The sequence below is a fragment of the Xenopus laevis genome, chromosome 5L (assembly GCF_017654675.1).
Source record: "Xenopus laevis strain J_2021 chromosome 5L, Xenopus_laevis_v10.1, whole genome shotgun sequence".
NCBI lineage: Eukaryota > Metazoa > Chordata > Amphibia > Anura > Pipidae > Xenopus > Xenopus laevis.
The window spans coordinates 161,088,974-161,114,401 of NC_054379.1; the positions used below are offsets into that span (position 1 = coordinate 161,088,974).

The following is a 25,428-nucleotide window of genomic DNA, read 5'->3' on the forward strand; positions in this document are numbered from 1 at the left end:
ATGACACTCATGGCGCTTTGTTTTCCGAAGTCGCCCGAAGTTGCCACACGCAAAAACTTCGGAAAAACGAGTGCCATATTGCTGGCAATTTTTCATTAAGCCGGCGGAAAGGTAGGGGAAGGCAGTTCGGGGATATTGTCGCCACGAAGAAGAGGCGATTTGTCGCCGGGGCAACTAATCTCCCCGAATTTCCCTGTGTGCCCTTACCTTTTAAAAGGTTTATGGGCAATAAATTAGAAAGCTAAAGAAAGACAGAGATAAATTGTAGAGATAATAAAAGTAATTAAGGTGGGTTGTAAATAGTCCAGGGGTCTGGATTCAGTCAGGTCACGTAGCTTGAATAAGACCAAGACAGAGTAGGGTAAGGTTAGCACAACAGTGCACAGTTAGGAATTGGACTAGAAAAATGTGAAGATACAGGTAGAGCCCAAATCAGCCAGTTTAATCAGCCTGGTTATTGGCAAACTCCCCAAAGCCAAAGTACAAATGCAGCAGATTTAAATGAGCTCCTTGTGATGGCACTACTTTATCTGTAATAATATACAGCAGTTGTTCACCAGCCATTCCCTATTTCCCTACTCAGTGGCCTAGCTACATATTCCTGGGCCCCACAGCAAATTCAATTTAGAGCCCCGAAATTGTCCTATTTTGTCAAGTTATATTGAAATTATTTATTAAAGGGGGAACTAACTTCCGCGTATTGAAATAAGAACCTTTCTAAATACAATCAATAAAAAATTCTGCATTGTTTCTGAAATAATCAAGATTATCTTCTCTATCCCTCTCTCAACATCTGTTTCTCTTCATTCAGCAGCTGGTTGTCAGTTTAATGTATTAGAGCTCACTCTATTAAACTCACCAGACATCACGTCTCTCTACATGCAGGATTTGTGCAAAAGGCAGTTATTTTGTTAGATTTTGTTTGTAATGGAATCAGTTATTTGAGTGAGCTCTAATACATCTGCTAGGAAAGGAAGCCCTCCTATAAGATATATTGGATCTAACTGTCAGTGAATATCTGACACCCAACTGCTGCATGAAGACAGAATGAAGAGAAACAGATGATGAGAGAGGAATAGTGAAGATAAACTTGATTATTTCATAAACAATGCAGAATTTTTAATTGATTGTATTTAGAAAGTTTCTTATTTTAGTATGATGAAGCTTATATTAAATTTCATGTTCGTGATATTTCCCCTTTAATGAGGGCCTCACTGGGTCCCCACACTCCTATGCGACTGCAGGGTCTTCTTTCTCTGTAGTTTCACTCCTCTCTCATTACAGTGTCGCTTTCATTCTCTACCGACATTGTTTCTTTCCATTTCCTCCTTTTATTAAATTCTAATATTGACTTCCAGCAATATCCTAAATAGATTTTTTTGTAAATCTTGACTTGAACGCCTACGAAACAGTCACTTTAATACATATAGGTAATAACGCAAGGCCTATGCCTTATGAATTACAATATTATTTGGGCAATGAGACTGAAGCAGCCGTTTTATTACAGGATGAAAGAGAGAGAGAGAAAGTAATGGCTGCACTGATTTATAATTCAATGTATCATCTGAAACATTCCCAGAATAAATGTACCTCCCGCTCCACATAGAATCGTGCCGTTTCAAGGACTTCTGTTGATCAAAGGGAACACGGAATGTCCTGTATTTATTATAAAATCTATATCTGGTTGATAAGAGGTCTGAAAGGTCAGCCATCCTCTAGGTTTTAGGGTCTGGGTACAATTATTGTCTTCCCCATTGTCTCCCTGTTTAATGTTTCCCCCCAACAGGGTGGTAGGGAACATTAGTGCCCCTTTTTTTTGGTACCTACTGCTTCTAATCCCAGTTTATATTGCAGCAAAGCAGACGCTGAGATCCCCCTGCCTTCAGCTCCTGTTTAAAACAAAAACCAGTGCAGGATTTTTGCCGGCAGCCTCTCTAACACCAACCATCACTCCCAATAATCTTGACTCTACCTAGAGCTTGTGCATCGATGGCTTCTTCCAGCCTCAGGGCATCTCTTTTGATATGTTAATAAGCCCGAGTACCCAACTCTGCAGAGATCATATTAATGTTGTTCATAGAGTGCAGCTTCTTGGCCTAGTTGAATATTCACATATTCCATTTTTTTTTTTTTTCTTTCAAAAGAAAATTACTGAAGAGATCTGCTATTTACAGGAGTCGTTTTTTTATTTTTTTTTAATTTTGTTTTAAATAAAGGACTCGTGGGCGTCTTTAGATCCGTGTATGTGTTTGGTAGGATATAACTTACCCTTGGAGTGGGCTGGAGTTTTTTTCTTTCACGAGCCTCTAAAATATTGGGATCAAAGGGAAACATGATGACATTTGCCCCTGTCTTTATTTATTTTTTTTTCTCGCGTAATCTAAATGGCAAACTCCTAAAAAAAATAAAATAAAAAAAAAAGTTGCCGTTAGTCTGTGTGATCAGAAAGCCTGCAGGCCCCAGGCAAATTTCAAAAAAGCTTAAATACTGTTCTAGCCTCTAGGCCAGGAAGAGGACAAGACTATAGGCAATCGCTCCCTTTTTTCCCTCTCCGATTGCCAAGGGCAAAATAAACTACAAACTACTTTGAATCAAAACATTTTTGGGGAATTAATATGATCTGAACTCTTTTCGTTTAAAAAGATCTTGCGATTGTCAAATCGCTTAGAGGTGACTGACACTGAAGTAGTGATGCGTTTATTTCTATCTGCCAGCCATGTCAGATCTTATTTTGATTAAATAAAACAGACCAATCTCACTTGCTAGGCCATCAGCCATACTGCTCCTGCCACTGAGCTGCCACACTGATTATCCTATGTACCAAGGCATCAGGTATCTGCTTGTAGTTGTGCGATATGGAGAAGGAAGTGTAGGGGATACTTTGGTTGGAACTATAGCAGGGTGACTGTTACCCCAATGTTTCTATATATCTGTAACCTTGTTATGAGCTAAGGGGGCCCAGTCTGAAGGTCAGTTAGGGGGAGATTTGGGGTGAGTGATTATTTGTGCCCTGGGTACCCCTGGAACTATAGCAGGGTGACTGTTACCCCAATGTTTCTATATATCTGTAACCTTGTTATGAGCTAAGGGGGCCCAGTCTGAAGGCCAGTTAGGGGGAGATTTGGGGTGAGTGCTTATTTGTACCCTGGGTACCCCTGGAACTATAGCAGGGTGACTGTTACCCCAATGTTTCTGTATATCTGTAACCTTGTTATGAGCTAAGGGGGCCCAGTGTGAAGGTCAGTTAGGGGGAGATTTGGGGTGAGTGCTTATTTGTACCCTGGGAACCCCTGGAACTATAGCAGGGTGACTGTTACCCCAATGTTTCTATATATCTGTAACCTTGTTATGAGCTAAGGGGGCCCAGTCTGAAGGTCAGTTAGGGGGAGATTTGGGGTGAGTGATTATTTGTGCCCTGGGTACCCCTGGAACTATAGCAGGGTGACTGTTACCCCAATGTTTCTATATATCTGTAACCTTGTTATGAGCTAAGGGGGCCCAGTCTGAAGGCCAGTTAGGGGGAGATTTGGGGTGAGTGCTTATTTGTACCCTGGGTACCCCTGGAACTATAGCAGGGTGACACCCCAATGTTTCTATATATCTGTAACCTTGTTATGAGCTAAGGGGGCCCAGTCTGAAGGCCAGTTAGGGGGAGATTTGGGGTGAGTGCTTGTTTGTGTCCTGGATATTCTTAGAACTATAAAGGGTGACAGTTGCCAGTTTATCTTTAATATATTCTTAACTCTATTAAGAGTTAATGATCCTTAATAAAGGGATTTTAACCCAAAAAACTGACATCTTTTACTTTATTTCATTTACATTTTCATCCAAATCAGGGTAAAGCACTGGAAGACATTGCTCTTTATCTTGTCCCCCCCCCCACCTATAGCTGAATATATTAGGATGCCGACCCCACATACTTAGGAACCACTGCTCTGCTATCATTCACTTTGCAATGGGTCACTCTGGGTCTAAGATGGGTAACATAGGACAATAAGAATACTACGAAGTAAATGAATGCTCCTACTATTATGATTCAGTTAACAAATGTATCGCCTTTCTGTATTTTTGTTTTTTTTGTCCTTAAACCAAACTATTTATTGGTTGCCCATGTCCGTACCATAAGTAATGTTGGGAGTATTGGTAAAGCTAGATATTTCAATTTTTTCTTTCTTGCTTTGGGTGCAGTATTTGAGGTTTCTAGATCCCACCAAGGATCTCAAAAATTCTGACCTAATCTCCAAAATATTTTGTTTCCTTCCACTCAACCTCTTTCTTATCCTCCGTCCCCTTCCTTCTCTTCCTCTCCCAAGCTCTGTTCTCCCAAATTGTTCTAATGGAAAATAGGTTAATGCAGAGCTCACTGTGCAAGTATATGATCTAGTGTCAGGAATGCTTAGGTTGGTAATATGGAACACCATAATTACAACATTGGGCGTAATAAATATTATACCATGAAGACAAATTACAGAACACCTTAGTAATGTATATTGGAGGTGATTTGCTTAGGCTTCATGTCCTCTCTTCTCATATATGATATAAAGGAAAGTGTAGTACAGGGTCAGACTGGGCCTTTGGGATACCGGGAAAAACCTGGTGGGCCCCGATTCTCATGAGCCCCGCCAGCCCTGATCCACTCCCTGTCCTTGCTGCCAACTAAGATATAATTAATCCTTATTGGAAGCAAAACCAGCCTGTTGGGTTTATTTAATGTTTATATGATTTTCTAGTAGACTAAAGGTTTGAAGATCCAAATTACAGAAAGATCCCTTATCCAGAAATCCAAGGTCCCAAGCATTCTGGATACCTGTATACTATATTGCACAAATTTATCACTGATTGTTGCGGCATCAACCACAGTCGCACTCAGAAAACCTCATTCACCTTATGTTAACGTAACATTAGGTTTCTTTGTGTTTAGATATTTAAGCTCAGGATATTTATATATTAAAAACCCCATGGCCAGTGCTTTAGATCAGACAATACATATTGTATACAGTGATGGCTGAATCTTGGCGAATCCTTTTTGCTTCCCCAAAAATTCGATAAACTGCAAAAATATATCTGTCTATGGGTGACAATTTTTTTAAATTTTTTTTACCCATTCGAGTCAATAGGCATAATTTTCATGACGAAAATTGGCGAAAAAATTTGCTTATCGGTAATTTTAAATATTCATCGTTACAAAGGGGTTCTTGTATTACATGCACTCGATACATTTTTGCTCATTTATTCTTGGTCTTCTGCGAATTTCCCTGTGTACTTTGGTTGACCTTCTTTCTTCAATATGGCAGATGAATGTTTACCATGGAACCGTGACCAGTAAACTGGTTGGAGAACTCCTTTGTCCAAACTGTGGGCTGAGGGCCGGTAGCAGTTGTGCCACTCCTTTGTCAGTTTCTGAGCTTTGAGCCACTTCCAAATGGTTTCATTTAAAGACCTCGGTTGGCTCCAAACACCGTAACAGATGTCCGAGCTGAGCTGGTAGCTTGAGGCCTATCAGTCAGAGAAGGATAACACAGCTAGTCAAGTGAATAATACATTGTGTTTATTAGCTAGTGACAGAATACAAACAAGGGAACACATTAATATGAGACACAGAGGCACTCCTCCCTGGGTAAATACTCAGAATGTGACTGAGAAGATCTAAGACATTGGCATCTTGAGGCTAATGAACAAAGTCAAGACACGTCAGTCCTTCATGATAACCCAATGGTGAGATTTGGAAGCCCATAGGATCACAACCTTAGAAGCTACTTCCATGTCCTTTAGTACACAGCTTAAAGTCTTTGAGACAGATGTTTTTACCCCTCCTTTGCCTTGAAGGAACATAGAACCAATGAAACGCCAACCTGTCGTTTCTTCTACAATGCCAACAAAGATTCCAGGATAACAATGAGCTGTTTAACATTCTTAAACCGTTGCTCATTGTTCATAAAGAGAATAAAGAAGGATACAAATCTGTTTCTTCAAGTCCAATATGGCTGGACTCGCCTTTCTTGACGGTTGCTACAGAAAGCCAAGAACTGGCCAGTTGGAGATTTTATGTTATGCTGGGTGGGACAGTTAGGGTTCTGCAAAGGCTTCAATGGGTGGAATTGACATTGTTAACATTTTAACATTGTTGAAATATACAGGATAATACTAGACGCCAAATGGAAATTGTATGGAGTGGCCAAGTGGCCAAGCATTAATTGATTCAGTTGAGTAGGCTCAATTTCATATAAAATACCCAGGGATTCATCAGACTTCAAAGGCAACAGAAGACACTATGTATAAAAGGGGTAGTACAGCTAATTATGTACATCTGCATGTTGTTGTAGGCCAGTTAGCAAGTGCCCATCATTTTGTCCTTTCTGGTTTTTGTATTATTTACATTTTTTGTTGTGCATTCATCAGGCTTCAAATTCAGACTTCTATCTCGTGGTTAATTACCCTAGCAACCAGTCAAAATGGAATAGGAGAAGGCCTGTAAACAAATAAAAAGCCAGAAAACATTAAAAATGATGACATAATTGTAGCCTTGTGGTTATTCTATCTGATTGCTGGGTCAGTGGTCCCCGGTAGTTAAAGATTTTATTGGTGTTTTCTTCACTGGTGGACAAAATATATCTTAATAGAATAATATATACACACTTGTGCCCATCACCCATTCACTGCCAACAGAGCATGCAGCACATTTTGAGTATGTCCACTCTTTTTCAGCCTTCATTTATCCACTTCCGATGCTGTAGGAATTCAAACCCCAAATCCTACATTCATTTTTATTGTCTTAGGCGGAAGAAACGATTGTCTCCTTATCACCATTCATTGGCGAGGAGAAGCTGTGCCTTGCAGAGGAGCCAGCATATTCCTTTCCCGTAGATGTAGTAAATAATAAATCCCATCAATGCAGGCGGCATCGGGCTGCAGCAGAGACGTTGCCTTCAGCAATGTGATTGTTGTTGCCAGCGTGATTCTTTTGTGGGCTTGTTCATGATTTATTTCACAGGGCAATTGTCATTCATGTACATTAAAAATATATAGTGAGCAGTGGTCTTCAAAGTATGAGCCGAGACCAAAAAATACGAGCTTTTGCTGATTTCAGCGTTAGAGTATAGTACATGTGTGTGTGGGTGGCATGTATGAGTGGGTCTATGCAGTTATATAAAAAAACAATTGCATCCTTGCATCTTCATCTGTATCTCTTTGCCTGTCTAACCATGGGTCACTACTAAAATACGTCCTGATTGATAAAAACTCTACAGAAAGGAGCTGCCTTTAGATGAGCATGTCCAGCTCTGTCCTGTCTATCTAACTCATTTTTAAGCCTCAGTTAATCAGTTAGTTATAAAAGATAGTCAATTTCATGGATGTTCCTACCAACGGCCTTGCCCTTTCTCAAACACCTTCTCAGATCTCTGCAAAGGACCTGAAATGAAGATAGACACATTAGAGAAGGGCTGATTGATGTAACCTTTCACTTTAGGTGTACTTGGGTTAATTCTACCTCAGTAATCCATAAATCTGTGTTTTCCAAATTGTGGGGGGCTCAGAGAGTACTTGGGGTGAGATTTAGGAACAGTGGCCATGTGCTTTTGTAGATAGACCTGGAAGCCAAGCAGTTAGGTCATTTAGGGTAATAGTTGAGTCCAACACTTAGGAGCTTATTTATTAAACCTCAAACTTTTCTGGTTGAGTTTTTAAAGGAGTAAACTTAAATTTTAGAAGGAAAAAAAACCTTGAATTTTTGGAGATTTATCATACCCCAAAACTGTTAAAAATCCAAATCCGAAACTACTCCAGCTAAAACCTGTCAAGGTCATGTAGAAGTCAATGGAAGATATCCCTTTTACAATTTAAAGATGTCTTGATCTGTACTTGTTTTCTTACAATAATCCAAAAAAGTCAGGCTTTTCAACTTGAAAAAAACCATACAATTGGGCGCCAAACAACATTTTTGAGTTGATTTTTTTGATAAATGAGTTCAGTTCTTGGATGAGCGTTAGGTCGACTTTGTTTTAATTAATAAAATGAGATTAATTCGAGTTTTAGTAAATACCCCCCCCCCCCTTAGGGGCTTATTTATTAAACCTCAGATTTTTTTGGTTGAGTTTTTAAGGGACAAAAGTCGAATTTTTAGAGGAAAAAACAAACAAAAATGCATTATACCCAAAATTGCTAAAATCTGAATCTGAAAATACTCCAGCTAAAACCTGTCGAGGTCATGTAGAAGGCAGATGTTCCTTTTACAATTTGAAGATGTCGTGATCTTTGCTGGTTTTGTTATGATAATCTGAAAAAGTCTGGGTTTTTTGGCAACAACTAAAAAAAATTTATCGAGTTGTTTTTTTGATAAATTAGTTCAGTTCGTGTTTGTGAATTAGATAAATCGAGTTTTAGTTTTCCTGGGACTATGGCTGATGCAATATTTTCTACATCTGGGTATGTTCTAAGTGGCCCTGACCAAACCTTGTAGAATGACCACCACACCCACTGCTATTAGACAGCTACAATGAACACTTCACATTCTACAATGAACCGACTGTACTTTAGAACCTAAACTGGATGGCCTTGCTAATAGGCAAACATCTATATTAGTCACCTCTTGGCGGTAAATTCTGCATCTATACTGTCCTATATGTTGTCATCTGACATGCTCAAGATATTGTGTTACCCACTCCTGTACATCTAAATAAATACTTTTTGCAATTGTAATTTTAAGGGCTTTTTCTTGAAACCGTACAAGTAGTCATCCTTTCTCATGGGAAGACCATACTCATGAGAAGATGTTGCTAATGAAAAGATATCTACAGTCTTCACCCTATTCCTTGGCAGTAAATTCCATATTGACATATATATCATCATCTGACATGCTCTGGGTCACACATAACGTTGTATTTTGCACTCCTGTACATATAAAATAAATGGGTTCATCTTTGCACTTGGAATATTTAGGAAATGCTGTTGCTGGAAACCTTACACCCAAAATGCTGCTGGTGAAGGCTTAAAGAACATGCTTGTTTAATAAAACCTTTCCTTAGTGTTATGGTAATGGTGCAGAAATATATTCTATTACATGTGCAAAAGCTTCAGGCATAAATACTCTTTAATTTTTTTATAATGTCACCATGGGAGATTATAGGGGCTCCTACAACAGATAAAGCGGTCGAGTTATCCACAAATTTAGCTTATTTGCATGTGATTTACTAAATGAGCCAGAGTTATAAAGACAGTTACTGTGAAATACGGTGATGAGAAGAACAAGAGTACAAAAGTCTCTGATTCTCCGCTTCCTAGTTAAGGATAATAACAAATTTAGGGTTCCATGTGTCTAAAGATAGTGCAGCATAATACCCTACACTTTAAGGGACCAATATGCTAACACACATGCTAAATTTTTCTCACAAATCATATTTCTTCTCTAAAAATTTTTATTTTTTTATTTCTCTAAAACTCTAAAAAGTCAAGATTTATTGTGTAAAAACTATGAAATACTCTAATACAAAACTGCACCGTTAAGGTCAATGGGAACTTCGCTGGACTTTTTTTTATAGACATACAGACTTTTAGAGGTTTCAGATTGTCCAAAAAACTCACATTTTTAGAGGTTTTACAGGTTTTCTTATTCTTTAGTGAATCGTTCAGCCTTTATTCTTATTTAAATGTCCTTCTATAGTTGTAACTCATGTGGAGTAAATTGTTTGTACTGGTTACCAGCTGTTGGCTAATACCATGTTGAATAATGTTTCCATCCCTTTCCCTATTTAGAATAACAATGTTATGTTCCTGATCCTGACTCTAGGTGGCACCTGTGTGGTTAACCCTACTGATCTCTTCTGCTCTGTTCCTGGACGTCTATCCCTTCTAAGCTCCACTTCAAAGTACAAAGTCACCATAGCAGAAGTGAAGAGACGCCTTTCGCCTCCAGAATGCCTCAATGCGTCTCTTCTGGGGGGCATACTGAGAAGGTATATCATAGGTCCTCTGATGTTCCTCTAGTGTTTCTTTTATGAAGTCTTTTCTTACAATAGCGTTTTCCTTCATTGAGTCAGATATATGATGTGACACTATTTAAGAGAGGTTTGCGAATGTTGGTGCAGATTGTCTTTAAGAACTTTTGAAGTGAATAAACTATAGTAAAAATAATTAATACTTTCCATTCAAACTGAGGTTCTCTAGATATTTTTATGAACTGACACCACTTGGGAGAATCACCCAGACTCATAACAGCTCTCTGTTGTTTTGGAGGGGTGGGATTCACTCACTCAAAATACAATTGGTGAGCAAACAATTTCAGTTTTATGCATCGAGTAGAGCAGGGAAGCTAGACAAGAGGGTGGGTATGAGGTTGAATGATCCATTGCTAGATTTAGGACTACCAGAAGCTTAGATTTTTCAGTCAACTGTAGTATAAGAAGTTAATAATAGTATAAACGTTGAATATAATGTAGACATGAATATTTTGACAATTGGCCAGATTCAATTGAGTGAGAAAAAGATATCTCATGGTTTATCATGGTTTATCATGTGAAAACTCATGGATAAGATTCAATTCAAGGAGAAAAAACTTTTCTCCAAATCTAGAACCAGTTTTTTTCCCGTAGACTTTGCGGAGTCTTCACGTGATAACCAGTGAGATAAGTTTTTCTGAACTGAATTGCATCTCAAATTGAATTTCGTACTTGAGTTTCCACCTGATACACTTCTGTGGGGTGGCGTTGACTTTCAATTCGGCCCATCTAAACTGAAATGTGAAGTGCTATCTGGTTGTTGGGGATCAGGGACTTCCAACAACCAGAACTCTGATAGTGGGGATAATTATTTAGTCTTCCATTCATCTTCCAGTATGTTTGATTCAATTTGACTCATCCACATCATATCTGTAGCTGTTCTATTGGAGCTCTATTCGGATCAGTACTGTAGTGGCACTATATTCTGTAAACCATGGAGCATGTTCCTGGATTAACCCAAAGAACTCTACAACATTCCAACTGTTAAAAAAAGAAAAAAAATAGATTTACAAGAAAAGAAATAAGCTCAGCAAGGTTAGATGACCCTTGCTCCTCCAGCCAGGCTATAAGAAAGCTTCTAAATCCAAGTTATTTTATTTCCTATAGAGCAAAATCCAAAAATGGGGGCCGCTGTTTGAGAGAGAAACTTGACAGACTGGGTTTAAATTTACCCGCTGGAAGGAGAAAAGCTGCCAACGTCACTCTTTTGACTTCATTGGTAGAAGGTGAGTGGGAAATTTATTTTTCAGCCTGTGTTCGTAAGATTGTTGTCCTTCAACCCCAAGAACCTCTTGATAGAGTACAAGGGTACAAATCCTTGTTCAGATATTTTTATATATATAATGTTATGAATGTACCTAGAATTATATGTATTTGGTCAAGTAGAAGACTGGTTCAAACAACTGCCCCTGGGTCTACATACAATAACAAGGAGGTTTGTGCTGAGCACTAAATTGAGAGTTTCTACCTGCCTCATTCAATATCTGAATGAGACCTGGAGGGCCATTGGTTGGACTCCTTACATAAACTTTTTCAAAATATATAGAGTTTTTGTATTTGTCCCTTCTGCAGAGAGTCTGAAATTGCTGTTTAAAGAGCCATTATAGATCCTCCTAGCTCAATTATTTTAGGACACCCAAACTGAAACTAGACATCAATCAGGACATCATTGGGTCACCAGGGCAGGTGCTTCATCTGCTGGATCTCCTGTTACCCTCCTGGTCGTAGGAGACATTAAAACTGTTCTGTCATCGCAAATTGGGTTAAGTCACAGCTTCTACTTTATTCTGGTGTCAGTATCTCTTTAAGATCATTCTATGGGTCTGTGTAGGGTGCAGTTGCAGTAGTTGGATACCAAGATTTCTCCAGTGTTTTCCAATACTTAGAGTAGGTATATTATCAATAGTATAAAATAAATTTTTTTAGGCTCAAACTCCCTTTGTTGTCAAACATGTGGTCAAGGGTCATCTAAAAACAAGATCACAGCTAAGAGGGTAAAAAGCAAGGCAAATGCACATTCACCCTAAATTTGAATATCTCTAGAACCAGTTGTGTAACTAGATATCGCTGGGCCCACAGCAAATAATTTTTCCGTCCCCCAAAATGTCTAGAGGTTGACTTGCTTTTCCATCCCCCAAAATTTCTAGAGGTTGACTTGCTTTTCCCTCCCCCAAACTTTCAAGAGGTTGACTTGCTTTTCTGTCCCCCAAAAAGTCTAGAGGTTGACTTGCTTTTCCATCCCCCAAAATGTCTAGAGGTTCACTTGCTTTTCTGTCCCTCGAAATGTCTAGAGGTTGACTTGTTTTACCAATATTTATTGAGATTGTATATGAATTAGGGTCTCATGGGGCCCCTAAACCTCCTGGGCCCCCTGCAGCTGCAGGATCTGCTTCCTCTGTAGTTACGCCCCTGTCTAGAACTGATCTAAATTGCTATTGAACACTTATGGGCTTGGAATGGAACTTGAGAACCTGAGAGAAGATATAACGAAGAAACTCTGCTTCATTATTGAAGGTGTTGCATCTACAATTCCGATTCCATATTACCTGATTCTATGTTATTCCATATTAAACGGTTAAAACTTTGGACTCAGAATCTGATTCCCACATTAGTCCCGCTTTAGTCTCTTGCTTCAAACACCAAAAATCTTGATTGTCAGCTCTATAGACCAGGGTATGGCTTACACTAAACATTTCTGTGTACAACTCGGGACATAATTAGTCCTGCAATAAAGTGATGTAATATATCGCCTTTGCTATTTATTTTAAATGTGCCCAAGTCTGCTTTCCATCGTATGAGTATATTTCCCTATCAGACTTGCAGTAAATCAGATGTTCTTAGGAACGGCACCCTTGATTGAAACAGAAATTGCTTTCCTGTAGAGGCAGAGCATTAAAAATATAACAACGTGTTGTGTGCAAATGTCCTAGTAAATTTCTATAATTTATACCTGATTATATGATTGTGCAATGAAGCCCTCGTATAGGCTCGGCCGTAAAAATAAATGAGCACCGTGCAGCAAGCAATAAAAGTGGCGACTTCTCAATGGAGCATTATATCACGCAGGCCAATAAAATGAGGCAGCAAGTGGCGTATGCCGTCTTATCCTTTCTTAATTAGAAAACAATATATTCATTTTTGACTCATTTAGAAATATAATCTGCAACCTGTGCCTCTCTGGCAGCTGCTGTTAAACTACAATTCCCAGCATTCTCTGTAATAACTGAGGCTCAGGTTGATCCTTATAGGCCCATTACCAATGCACTCTGCAATAGTTCCGTTGCTCCTTCTTGCACACGGGAATGGTCTTCTTCTTGTTATCTCATAAAATATACTCTGATATCCTAGTTTTTACATTTACCCTATTTTATATGTCCCATTAGGGCATATGGTATTTAAAGCAGCAGATGAGAGATATATAGCTGTACTGCAGGTTTTCTGGCTGTGAGTTGTATTGAAGCAAAAAAACATCGATGCTCCTTAGGGACAGACCCTTAACATTCAGGCTATGACAATTAGGGGGTTATTTACCAAAATCCCGATTTATTTAAAAAAAAAAACACAACCCAACTCCCGATTTTAGCTTATTTATTAATTAAAAAACACGATTTTATCAGTTTTCGGAAAAACTCAAAATCAAGCGGAAACAGGAATTTTGGCTTTTTTCCAGAATCGCTCACATTTTTCTATTTTTTGCCTGAAAATCAGATTTTTGGGCAAAACCCAGTGCAGACCACGAAAACTTCAAATTAAGATAGGTGCCTTTCCTATTGACTTATACAGGACCTTGACGGATTCAACTTTTTTTTCCCTCTAAAAATTAAAGTTTTCTAGTGAAAAAAACCTTGAATTTTTCAAGATTTTAATATTGAGATTTTAATACACAACCCCCTGAATCTCCGCTCCTCAGGGGATGGGCTAATCTTTAGCCAAAGGACAATAACTGGTTTATCTGTACACTATCAGTAAATACATGGAGCCAAACACACTCAATTTATGCAGTTGGGGAGCCTACCCCATTTATGGCTTCACCAGCAGTATCAACGTTTTGGGGGGCACACCTTCACTTTTTTCCAGAAACGCTCACATTTTTCTAGTTTTTGCCTGAAAATCCAAAAAAGTCATATTTTTGGGCTGAACCCAGTGCAGACCATGAAAACTTCAAATTAAGATAGGGGCCTCTCCTATTGACTTATACAGGACCTCGACGGATTTTAGGATTTGGGCTTTTTGAAGCATCGGGGTATAATGAATCTCGAAAAATTTGAATTTTTCTAGATTTTAACATTCAAATTTTAATACATAACCCCCTGAATCTCCGCTCCTCAGGGGAGGGGCTAATCTTTAGCCAAAGGACAATAACTGGCTTATCTGTATACTATCAGTAAATACATGGAGCCAAACACACTCAATTTATGCAGTTGGGGAGCCTACCCCATTTATTGCTTCACCAGCAGTATCAACGTTTTGGGGGGCACGCCTTCCCTTCGTCAGCCCCCCTGAAACAGGGTCTAAAACTACAGGTGTGCAGAGGACCTTTCACATATTTATCGGTACACTACACAATTCTGTTACAATGAATATTGATTTTCTTGCTGCAAAAACATTGCCTAAATATCATCAGTGCGTAATTCCCATGCTTTCCTTCTACATCATAGGGGAAGCTTTGCATTTGGCCAGAGATTTCGGGTACACGTGTGAAACAGAATTTCCAGCAAAGGCAGTGGGTGAGCACTTGGCCAGACAACACATGGAGCAGAAAGAACAGACTGCAAGGAAGAAGATGATCCTAGCAACAAAGTAAGTAAAACCTCTCCAGAACAAGGTCTCAAATATCTAATAAATATTATCATTTATGGGTTTTGAGTTGATGCTGCCCAATTCTTGGAAACCTGAAAATTCCAGTTGGAGCCATTTCACTGCACCACTTTTAAAGGTAGCCTTAAAGGAGAACTAAAGCCTAGAAAAAGAAGTAGCTCGAAATGTTGTACATTTGGGGGCCCATTTACTTAGTTCTAGTGAAGGAATAGAATAAAAAATACTTCGAATTTCAAATGTTTTTTTTTGGCTACTTCGGCCACCGAATTGGGTACTTCGACCTTCGACTACAACTTCGACTTCGAATCGAACGTTTCGAACTAAAAATCGTTCGACTATTCGACCATTCGATAGTCGAAGTACTGTCTCTTTAAAAAAAAAAACTTCGACCCCCTAGTTCGCCATCTAAAAGCTACCGAAGTCAATGTTAGCCTATGGGGAAGGTCCACATAGGCTTTGCTATCTTTTTTAGGTCGAAGAAAAATCGTTCGAGCGATGGATTGAAATCCTTAGAATCAAATGATTCGAAGGATTTAATCGTTCGAACAAACGATTTTTCGTTCTATCGAACAAATTTCTGTAAATCCTTCGACTTCGATATTCGAAGTCGAAGGATTTCAATTCGGCAGTCGAATATCGAGGGTTAATTAACCCATAAGTAAATTTGCCCCATGTGTTAGGCTTTTATACCAGCCCAAGGCAACCACAGCCCTTTAGCAGTAAATATCTGTGTCTCCAAAGATGCCCCAGTAGCTCCCCATCTTCTTTTCTGCTGATTCACTGCACATGCTCTGTGCTGCTGTCACTTACTGAGCTTAGGGACCCACTCACAATATACAGTACACATAGAATAGAAATGTCACAATATAAGACTGATTAGTAATTAATACACATAATTACTACATGGCAGCACAGAAACCAGTGCAATTAGCATCAGAATTTAATAATCAGCAAACCTGTAGCATCAGCTTATATTACAGCCAGGGAAGCTCATTTTCTGCTGGATAATTAGTGACGAGCCCTAAGCTTAGCTTCTCAACAGCCAATCAGAGCCCACTGAGCATGTGAGTGTCACAGACACTTTCCAAGATGGTGACCCCCTGTGACAAGTTTGAAGTCCTGGATCATTGCTGCTATTGACAAGCTCAAACTTTAGCCTCGTGCAATAAGTACTGTATATAAAATATGGTATTTTAACCATATTCATTTTTAGAGTTTAGTTTTCCTTTAAATATATGACTAAATAATAATAATTTGTACTTATTTAGTGTAAATCTATCTTCAGTGCTCACTGTTTGTAATTATTTCTTTGAAATCTAGGCAAATTTGTAAAGAATTCCAAGACCTTCTCAGCCAGGACAGATCCCCCCTGGGATCCTCTAGACCGACACCAATTCTAGATCTCGACATTCAGAGGCATTTAACGCATTTCAGGTAAGTTACGTTCACCGCTGAAAGTTCCCCCCCCTTTCTTAAAGGAGCCGTGCTTCCAAAGAACCATCTATCATTTACTTTGATACATCTATTTTTTATAAAAAAAAGTTATCTGGAGCTCAATAGAACGTCTCTTCTGCATTCATGATGAAAGACTTTGTTTTCGTTCATTTTGGAAACAGATCGTATTGAATATTTATCACCGATTGCAGGGAAATTTTCATTTCTTCCTGCCAGGCATTTAATAAATATATGCAAAAGAAAGTTTTGCTTGGAATATCTCCCCAAAGTAATCTTTTTGCTATTGATTGCTTTGGAGGCAGCTTATTGAGCCGCCTCGTAATATCTCGACTGTGTCTGGGTTTAATATTTTCCTTGCCCTTATATTAGATATATATATATATTCCATTTGAAATCACATGCTCGGAATGTCAGGGAACATTTGTGATCCATTAAATTATGGAGAACTAGATTTCCTATATTTCAGCTCGTCTGTGATTAGAGTTGCGCGTTTATTCTGTCTGGCTAATCAATAGAAAACATTCAGACCATTAAAAATGAGGCCCAGGAAGATGCTCCATTATTTTAATCAGAGCATAATTGATACAGGTATGGGACCCGTTATCCAGAATGCTCTGGACCTGGGGTTTTCTGGATAATGGATCTTTCTATTATTTGGATCTTCATACCTTAAGATTACTAGATAATCATGTAAAAATTAAATAAACCCAATAGGCTGGTTTTGCTTCCAATAAGGATTAATTATAACTTAGTTGGGATCAAGTACAAGCGACTGTTTTATTATTACACAGAAAAAGGAAATTATTTTTAAAAATGTGGATTATTTCATTATAATGGAGTGTATGGGAAACACCCATTCTGTAATTTGGAGCTGTCTGGATAATGGGTTTCCCAATTACAGATCCCATACTTGTTGGTCTCTAGAAGCATCCTAAGAAGAAAAGGGTTTCTCTGTGAAATATAGACTTTTAAAGGAGTGCTTTAGTAATGTAAAACCGACCCGCACCCTCCACCTGACTTCCGGGTTCCTTTTATAGAACCGCGTTGACCCGCCAATGACGTCACAATAGCATTGAGGCGAACAGGCGCCCGGCTATAAAAGTGGAAGTCGGAAGCCGGCAGTGTAAGGTGGCGGGCGGGGAAAGTAGGATGAAGAGCTCGTCCCGGAGCCACTCGCAAATGGAGGTGCAAGATTGGCTCGAACCCGGGTCCCACGGATATCGGGCCGACCCGCACATCACTAGAGTGCTTCAGCTTTAAGTTAACTTTTAGTATGTTATAGAATGGCTTATTCTAAGCAACTTTTTTTTTAATAGTTTTTTAATTATTTGCCTTCTTCTTCTTCTGACTCTTTCCAGCTTTCAAATGGGGGTCACTGACCCCATCTTAAAAACAAAGACAAAAAATTAGTTATTTCTACTTTTTATTACTCATCTTTCTATCCAGGCCTCTCCTATTCGTAGTCTGGTTTCTTATTCAAATCAATGCCTGGTTGATAGGGTACTTTGGACCCTAGCAACTAGATTGGAGAGCTGTTGAATGAAAAGCTAAATAACTGAAAAATCACAAATAAATGAAAACCAATTGCAAATTGTGTCAGAATATCACTGTCTAAATGATACTAAAAGTTAATTTAAAGGTGAACAACCCCTTTAAACATCCAATATACATAAGAATGTCCTCAACCATTGAACTTGGGATCTTGCTGAAGGTGTCAGAGCTGTAATTTCTCAAATTTACATTGAGACAAAGACAAATCAGTAAAGGAAACTGTCAGAGACCTTCAGTTTCACCGGCAATTGCCAACTCAGCAAAGGGAACTGTCAAGTCCTGAGTGAAATCTGTTCAGTCTGTTTAAGAACAAGGATTTAATTGCATTTATAAAAAAAATATATGGCCCAGAATTGTCTCTTTCGGAAAATATATAAAGTGGGACAAGCAAGTCATTCTAGGATAGTAAAGTTGAGGTAGATAGAGGTTCTGAATACCCAAATCAAATTATTAGACGTGTCCTAAAACTAAAGTCTACATTATTTGTTCCAAGAGAAACCCTTCTTACTGATAGATGGTGCCAATCAGTGGCAGGTATCAGGTCTTTATTAAAGGCATTTGTCCATCCACGCGTCTTCCATGTCACTGTTAGGTACTTGGAATTTATCTGGGCATAGAATAAGTGATGTCACAATAGATATTCTTTTGTATGGGCAGCAATGTCCAAGAGCAGTCCCCTAAGTTTGCTCATAGTCTGTACAGAGAGATCCCATAAAACTATGGCAGCATAGGTATTCCCTGTACTAAGCACAATTCAGCAGGAACAGTCCCCTAAGTTTGTTCATAGTCTGTACAGAGAGATCCCATAAAACTATGGCAGCATAGGTATTCCCTGTACTAAGCACAATTCAGCAGGAACAGCCCCTAAGTTTGTTCATAGTCTGTACAGAGAGATCCCATAAAACTATGGCAGCATAGGTATTCCCTGTACTAAGCACAATTCAGCAGGAACAGTCCCCTAAGTTTGTTCATAGTCTGTACAGAGAGATCCCATAAAACTATGGCAGCATAGGTATTCCCTGTACTAAGCACAATTCAGCAGGAACAGCCCCTAAGTTTGTTCATAGTCTGTACAGAGAGATCCCATAAAACTATGGCAGCATAGGTATTCCTCTGTACTAAGCACAATTCAGCAGGAACAGCCCCTAAGTTTGTTCATAGTCTGTACAGAGAGATCCCATAAAACTATGGCAGCATAGGTATTCCCTGTACTAAGCACAATTCAGCAGGAACAGTCCCCTAAGTTTGTTCATAGTCTGTACAGAGAGATACCATAAAACTATGGCAGCATAGGTATTCCCTGTACTAAGCACAATTCAGCAGGAACAGTCCCCTAAGTTTGTTCATAGTCTGTACAGAGAGATACCATAAAACTATGGCAGCATAGGTATTCCCTGTACTAAGCACAATTCAGCAGGAACAGTCCCCTAAGTTTGTTCATAGTCTGTACAGAGAGATCCCATAAAACTATGGCAGCATAGGTATTCCCCTGTACTAAGCACAATTCAGCAGGAACAGTCCCCTAAGTTTGCTCATAGTCTGTACAGAGAGATCCCATAAAACTATGGCAGCATAGGTATTCCCTGTACTAAGCACAATTCAGCAGGAACAGTCCCCTAAGTTTGTTCATAGTCTGTACAGAGAGATCCCATAAAACTATGGCAGCATAGGTATTCCCCTGTACTAAGCACAATTCAGCAGGAACAGTCCCCTAAGTTTGCTCATAGTCTGTACAGAGAGATCCCATAAAACTATGGCAGCATAGGTATTCCCCTGTACTAAGCACAATTCAGCAGGAACAGCCCCTAAGTTTGCTCATAGTCTGTACAGAGAGATCCCATAAAACTATGACAGCATAGGTATTCCCTGTACTAAGCACAATTCAGCAGGAACAGTCCCCTAAATTAGAACTATGGCAGCATAGTGTTTACTGAGCACAGGAACAGCCTAAATTGGGAAGCAGACTTATAAAAATTCATATCTCTTTACTTTTGACTAAACTTGAAAAAATCTAAATAGGTGCTTAATTATAAGAAATAAAGGGAACACTTTAAAAACTCAAACGCAGTAGAATTTTCAATTTCCAATTCATCTCAAAAAACCAGCTTGAATTTTAAAAAAACAGCTCCCGTTGGCTACTACGTGGACTACCAGCTTTTAGACACAGTGTCGGACTGGCCCACCGGGATAACAGGAAAACTCTTGGATTCAAATCATTTAGCCTATTTCATGGTCATTCCCTATTTCTTTTTGGAAAACAAAAAGTGTAATAATGGAAGAATTAGAATATAGTAAGTAGTTATAAAAGACTAGGCAAATAAAGAGGTTGAGTGAGGGGAGGAGGAATAATAGTTTGGAAAGTGGGCTCTCAGTCTTCAGTTGGGCCCCTGGCATCTCAGTCCAAAACTGTTTAGACACCAAATTTCATTCCAGTCTTTGATTTTTGTGATTTCTGCTGTAAAAAAAATGGTGGTACAAAGTCCAATTTTAGATTTGATAAATCTGCCTGAGCGAGTGATAGAATGTCCCCTAACTGGTCTCCTCTTTCCTTGCAGTCTGATCACCCACGGCTTTGGAACGCCAGCCATCTGCGCAGCCCTGAGCACCTTCCAGACTGTCCTGAGTGAGATGTTGAACTACTTGGAAAAACATACGTCGAATAAAACAGGAGGGGTGTCAGAGGGGGGGCAGGGGGGCACAAACTCAGAAAAGGGACCTTTGCGCAAATCTTCGGAGGTTCTGGTAAAAGACGCCAAAACAGAGAAGGCCGACTAACTCCTCCAAGCCCCCCAGAGATTCCTGCTGCTGACATTTTTTTTATATATAACATTAGGTGAATATATTTTCAAAGGACCAAATCCAACCTGCTTGACTTTGAACTGCATTTGTAAATTCTCCGCTCAAACGTCACCCCCCAGATATAACGACATATACACGGCAAGCCCTATTGACTTTTCTGTCTTTCTTTTTTTTTTCTACTGTAAATGACATTTTCTGGGAGAATTCTTCCTCGGAAATCGCAATGTTTTATTTTGGAATGTTGATATATCGTTTTTTTGTTTTTTTTTAACAAATGATAAATCAACTGTTTGGTACTGGAAATGCGCAACTGATTTAACCACCACACTGATAGATAAAAATAAAATTGTAAAAATAAAACTGTATTTCTGTTTTGAATTGTCTCAAGGCCCAATATATAAATATATATGTGTGTGTGTGATGTCCTTGTGTATTCATTGCTAAAACTTACCCACTCTGACTCTTCATTAAGGGGCCGATTCATTAACTTCGAGTGAAGGATTCGAAGTTAAAAAACTTCGAATTTCGAAGTTTTTTTTGGGCTTATTCGACCATCGAATGGGCTACTTCGACCTTCGACTACGACTACGAATCGAAGGATTCGAAGTAAAAATCGTTCGACTATTCGACCATTCGATAGTCAAAGTACTGTCTCTTTAAAAAAAACTTCGACCCCCTAGTTCGCCATCTAAAAGCTACCGAAGTCAATGTTAGCCTATGGGGAAGGTCCCCATAGGCTTGGCTAACTTTTTTTGATCGAAGGATATTCCTTCGATCATTGGATTAAAATCCTTCGAATCGTTCGATCCAAAGGATTTAATCGTTCGATCGAAGGAATAATCCTTCGATCGTTCTATCTGCCCTTAATCCTTCGACTTCGATATTCGAAGTCGAAGGATTTTAGTTCCTAGTCGAATATCGAGGGTTAATTAACCCTCGATATTCGACCCTTGGTGAATCGGCCCCTAAGTCTCCCTTACCTTTAAAGTAGGGTTGCAACTAATTCACTATTTTGCCAAATCTTTCATGAAGGATCCAACCAGATCCTGATCCAAATCCGAACCCTAATTTCCATATACATAATAGGGCAAGGAAGGGTTCAAAAGAACAAGTATGCAAACATTTGTTGGAAGTAAAGTCTCATGATTTTAAGGTTTTAGATTTGGTTTGGCCAGGCACTTGATCCTGCTAAAAGAGGCCTAATCCTAAACCAAATCCTATATTTAGCACATAACTAGTTTAAAGACCCTCACACCTCAAAACATCTCTGCAATTGTGTCTCCTCATGTTCCTCGTCTTCTTCTCTGTTCTACTAGGAGCCACTGGCTCTTTCAATTCTATCCAACTCCAACTTTTGCCTTCCTTCCTAAATCTTTTCCCCTTATCACTCTTTACCTGTGGAATTCCATCCATAAGGAACTCTCCTTCTGCCTTTTAAGTGTAAGGGCACACACTAAGATTTGGGGACATTTAGGGGCATATTTATCAAGGGTCGAATTTCGAATTTGAAAAACTTTGAAATTCTAATTAAAAAAGACCAACCGAAATTAAGTCAAAGTGTCTTTTTGCCCAAATAGGTCAGTTTTCGATCTAATTTTTTTTCCCAAAAAAACTTAGATTTTTCAAAGTCCACCAATTCACTCCAAATAGGTTCTTGGAGGTGGCCCATAGGCTAAAACATAAATTCGGCAGGTTTTAGATGGCAAATGGTCTAAGTAGAATTTTTTTCAAATTCAAATCGAATTTGAACTATTCCCTAGTCGAAGAACACAATTTTTTTTAATTTGAAAATTCAACTTGACCTTTGATAAATCTGCCCCTAAGTCTCCCGGCGATAAATCGCCTCTTGTTGGGCGACTAATCTCCCCGAAAAGCCTTCCCACCAGCCTTTGCCGGCGGGATGACACTTAGAGCGCTTTGTTTTCCGAAGTTGCCCAAAGTTTCCTCGTGAGGCAACTTCGGGCGACTTTGGAAAATGAAGCGCTCCGAGTGCCAAACAGCCAGCGACTTAGATTCTAGCCAGCAGGAAGGCAATTCGGGGAGACTAAATCTCCCCGAATATTATCATGTTCAATTACCCTAACTCTAAACTTGGTTTATCAAACATTTTCTACTTCATAAAAGAGCTGCATTTTTTTAAAATGTTGCATTTTTGTCACAAATCTGATTTTTTTTCCACATTCATAAAACATGACCCATGGGGCACGTTTATTAAAACTCAAAATTATCTCGTTTTATTATTAAAACAAAGTTGACCTAGCTCCCATCTAAAAATTTAACCTCGAAAAAGTTGGGTCGGTAAAATCCTTGACAAAAAATTTGAAAATCGCTCGATTTTTCCGGATTTGATGATCAAAACGCTCACATTTTTCAAGTTGTCACACGAAAACTGATTTCTGATTATTCTACGAACCCCAGCTCAGGTCATGATATATTCAAATTGTAAAAGGGACATCTGCCGTTGACTTCTACATGACCTCAACAGGTTTGAGATGGCAGATTTTCAGATTTGGATTTTTAGCAGCTTTGGGGGTATAATAAATCTCTAAAAATGTGAGGTTTTTTTTTCCTCTAAAAATTTGAGTTTTCTCCCTATTAAAAACTCAACAAGAATAAAATTGAGGTTTAATGAATGGGTTCCTAAGTCTTGAAAGTCTGCTGCTGTCACGTATGGCAAACCCCAGAGGGGTGACTGGGCCCCTGTCTAGGTGTGCTCTTCTGCCTATAACAATAACATTTGGCTTTGGCTCTGGCCTCAGCTACTCGGTGCCACCAGGACTTACAGCACAAGAATCCAGTAGCTCCCACAGGGACAGGCAAGGACATCAAACATATAATCAGAGAAGCAGCCAGTAAGGAAGAAGCTGGACATGGTCAGATAGGCTGGGTCAGGACCAGATAAGAGGAGAGGAATTGCGAGGCAACCTCAAGGTCAGGAATAAGCCGGGTCAGAACCAGAAAGTCACACCGGGAACAGGAACAGGTAAAAGGAGTATAAAAAGCAGCAATAACAAGGAACAGAGCACCTAGGACCAAACACACTTGACCTACAACAGGCAGTGAGTCAGTGTAGAGCAGGGGTTATATAGATAGACTAATGGCTAACAATGAGCAGTCTAGTGATGAGTAAAACATTTTTGCCAAGTTTTGCCACGAAAATGATGGCCATAGACTCCAATGGGAGAAAAAAAGTTGTTGCACATCAAAAGAAAATTTTCGGCGTCAAAAAAAGTCTGTCACCCATTGACTTCAATGCATTTTGGTGAATATTCGCCGTTTCAGGAATTTTTGGTTATGGTGAGATTCGCCCATCTCTACCGTGATAACCTGTGGCTAGATTAACAACAGCTGAGCTCACCATGACTACCAGATAATACAAGGATACCTATAAGAGTGAACCAGGACTTCAGCTGTCTGCTTGTATCGCACTGCAGTATAAGAGCCTACAGGTCGTAGGTTCAACTCCAGACGGGATATTATTCGACTGAGGAGAAAACGTCATGAAAAGGTTTTGAGCAGAGAGAACATTGAATACAATACAAGTCCATGGGAAACTTGGGCATGTTCTTTCACTGTTCACTCCCTAGGAAATTATAAAAAATAATGACAATTTCTGAGACATCAACATTATCCTTGGAATTTCTTCCCCACTGATGATATATGTGCCAAAAATATTATTCCTCGGACTAAATCTGACCCATGTAGAACAACGGTATAGAGATTTGGGCCAGATATTAGTGATGGGCAAATAATTTTGGACGCGCGTCGGAAAAGTCGATTGCATCAAAACCGTTGTGCGTCAACATTACCCAGACGCCTATTGACTTTGACAACAGCGTCAAAATTGATGCAGGAGCCAAAATTAGCGTTTCACAGATTTTACACCATTTCACAAATTTCATGGGAAATTTGCAAATTTTTTGGCGAAGCGAAACGGGACAAATTCGCCCATCATTACCAGACATATATTATATCAGTCAGGTCAATAAATCTCTCACTAGAATCTGTGCCTCCCCCCGTGCCGTTCTTAAATTTAAATCCATGGCTTGATACCTGATAATTGGAGCTGTTTATCCTTCCCCCTACAAAATTTGATTAAAAGTATTTATTACTTGTTATAATATTAAGTTATTTTAGATTTTTAAGCAAAATGTTTTGTTTTAAATAACCGAAGCAGGTACCAAAAAAACTCATTTGTGAATTGGCCAAATTCCGAATTCTCCACCATGCAATCGGGCAGAATGTTGAGTTGAATTCAAGCTCTTACAGATTTTGGAACAATTAGGAAAACTACAAAAGCTGTGAGCAAAGGTCTGGCAGCTTCAGATGTTCCTCATGGGTCCCATGGTTTGGATTCAGCACGGCTCTACACTGCAGGACTGAGACAAATCTGAGCTTTAGTGCTGGTAACACCGCGAGTTGGATAATCAGTCGTCCAGTTGAAACCTGTCCAAAACATTCCACAAACTGATCCAGAAAGATGGAAAGGGAAATTCTCAAGCCCATTTTAGAACTCACTGCACCTCTCTCAAAAGAGAGATCCCTATTTGCCTTCCCCTGTTGACAGTTAGACTTCATTTCCTTCAGTGTCAGTGGATGGGCCCTTGCCAGTTGCAAAACAGTGAACAGGCATGGGATCCGTTATCCAGAAGGCTCTGAATTACTGAAGGTCATTTCCCATAGAAATAATTCAAAACACAAGAGCAAAGCACCAGTGTCAGACGGGGGGTCCAGGGCCAAGAGGGGCCCCTGTTTCAGCTGCATCCCCCCTCTGCCTCCCTGGTCCCCTTTACCCAGCCACAACCTTCTTCTG

General features: G+C 39.3%; 1 protein-coding gene across 1 annotated transcript in view; it reads left to right on the top strand.

Annotated features, from left to right (window-relative positions):
* The window catches only part of tfap2d.L (transcription factor AP-2 delta L homeolog), a 28,603-nt gene extending 7,628 nt beyond the window's left edge, over positions 1 to 20,975 (top strand). The window contains exons 4-8 of the mRNA XM_018262480.2: positions 9,785 to 9,950; positions 11,100 to 11,218; positions 14,651 to 14,792; positions 16,131 to 16,244; positions 20,372 to 20,975. Of these exons, the coding sequence (XP_018117969.2) occupies positions 9,785 to 9,950; positions 11,100 to 11,218; positions 14,651 to 14,792; positions 16,131 to 16,244; positions 20,372 to 20,591 (761 nt within the window). The 3' untranslated portion in view covers positions 20,592 to 20,975. The remainder of the gene's footprint in view (positions 1 to 9,784; positions 9,951 to 11,099; positions 11,219 to 14,650; positions 14,793 to 16,130; positions 16,245 to 20,371) is intronic.
* The last annotated feature ends 4,453 nt before the right edge of the window (positions 20,976 to 25,428 follow it).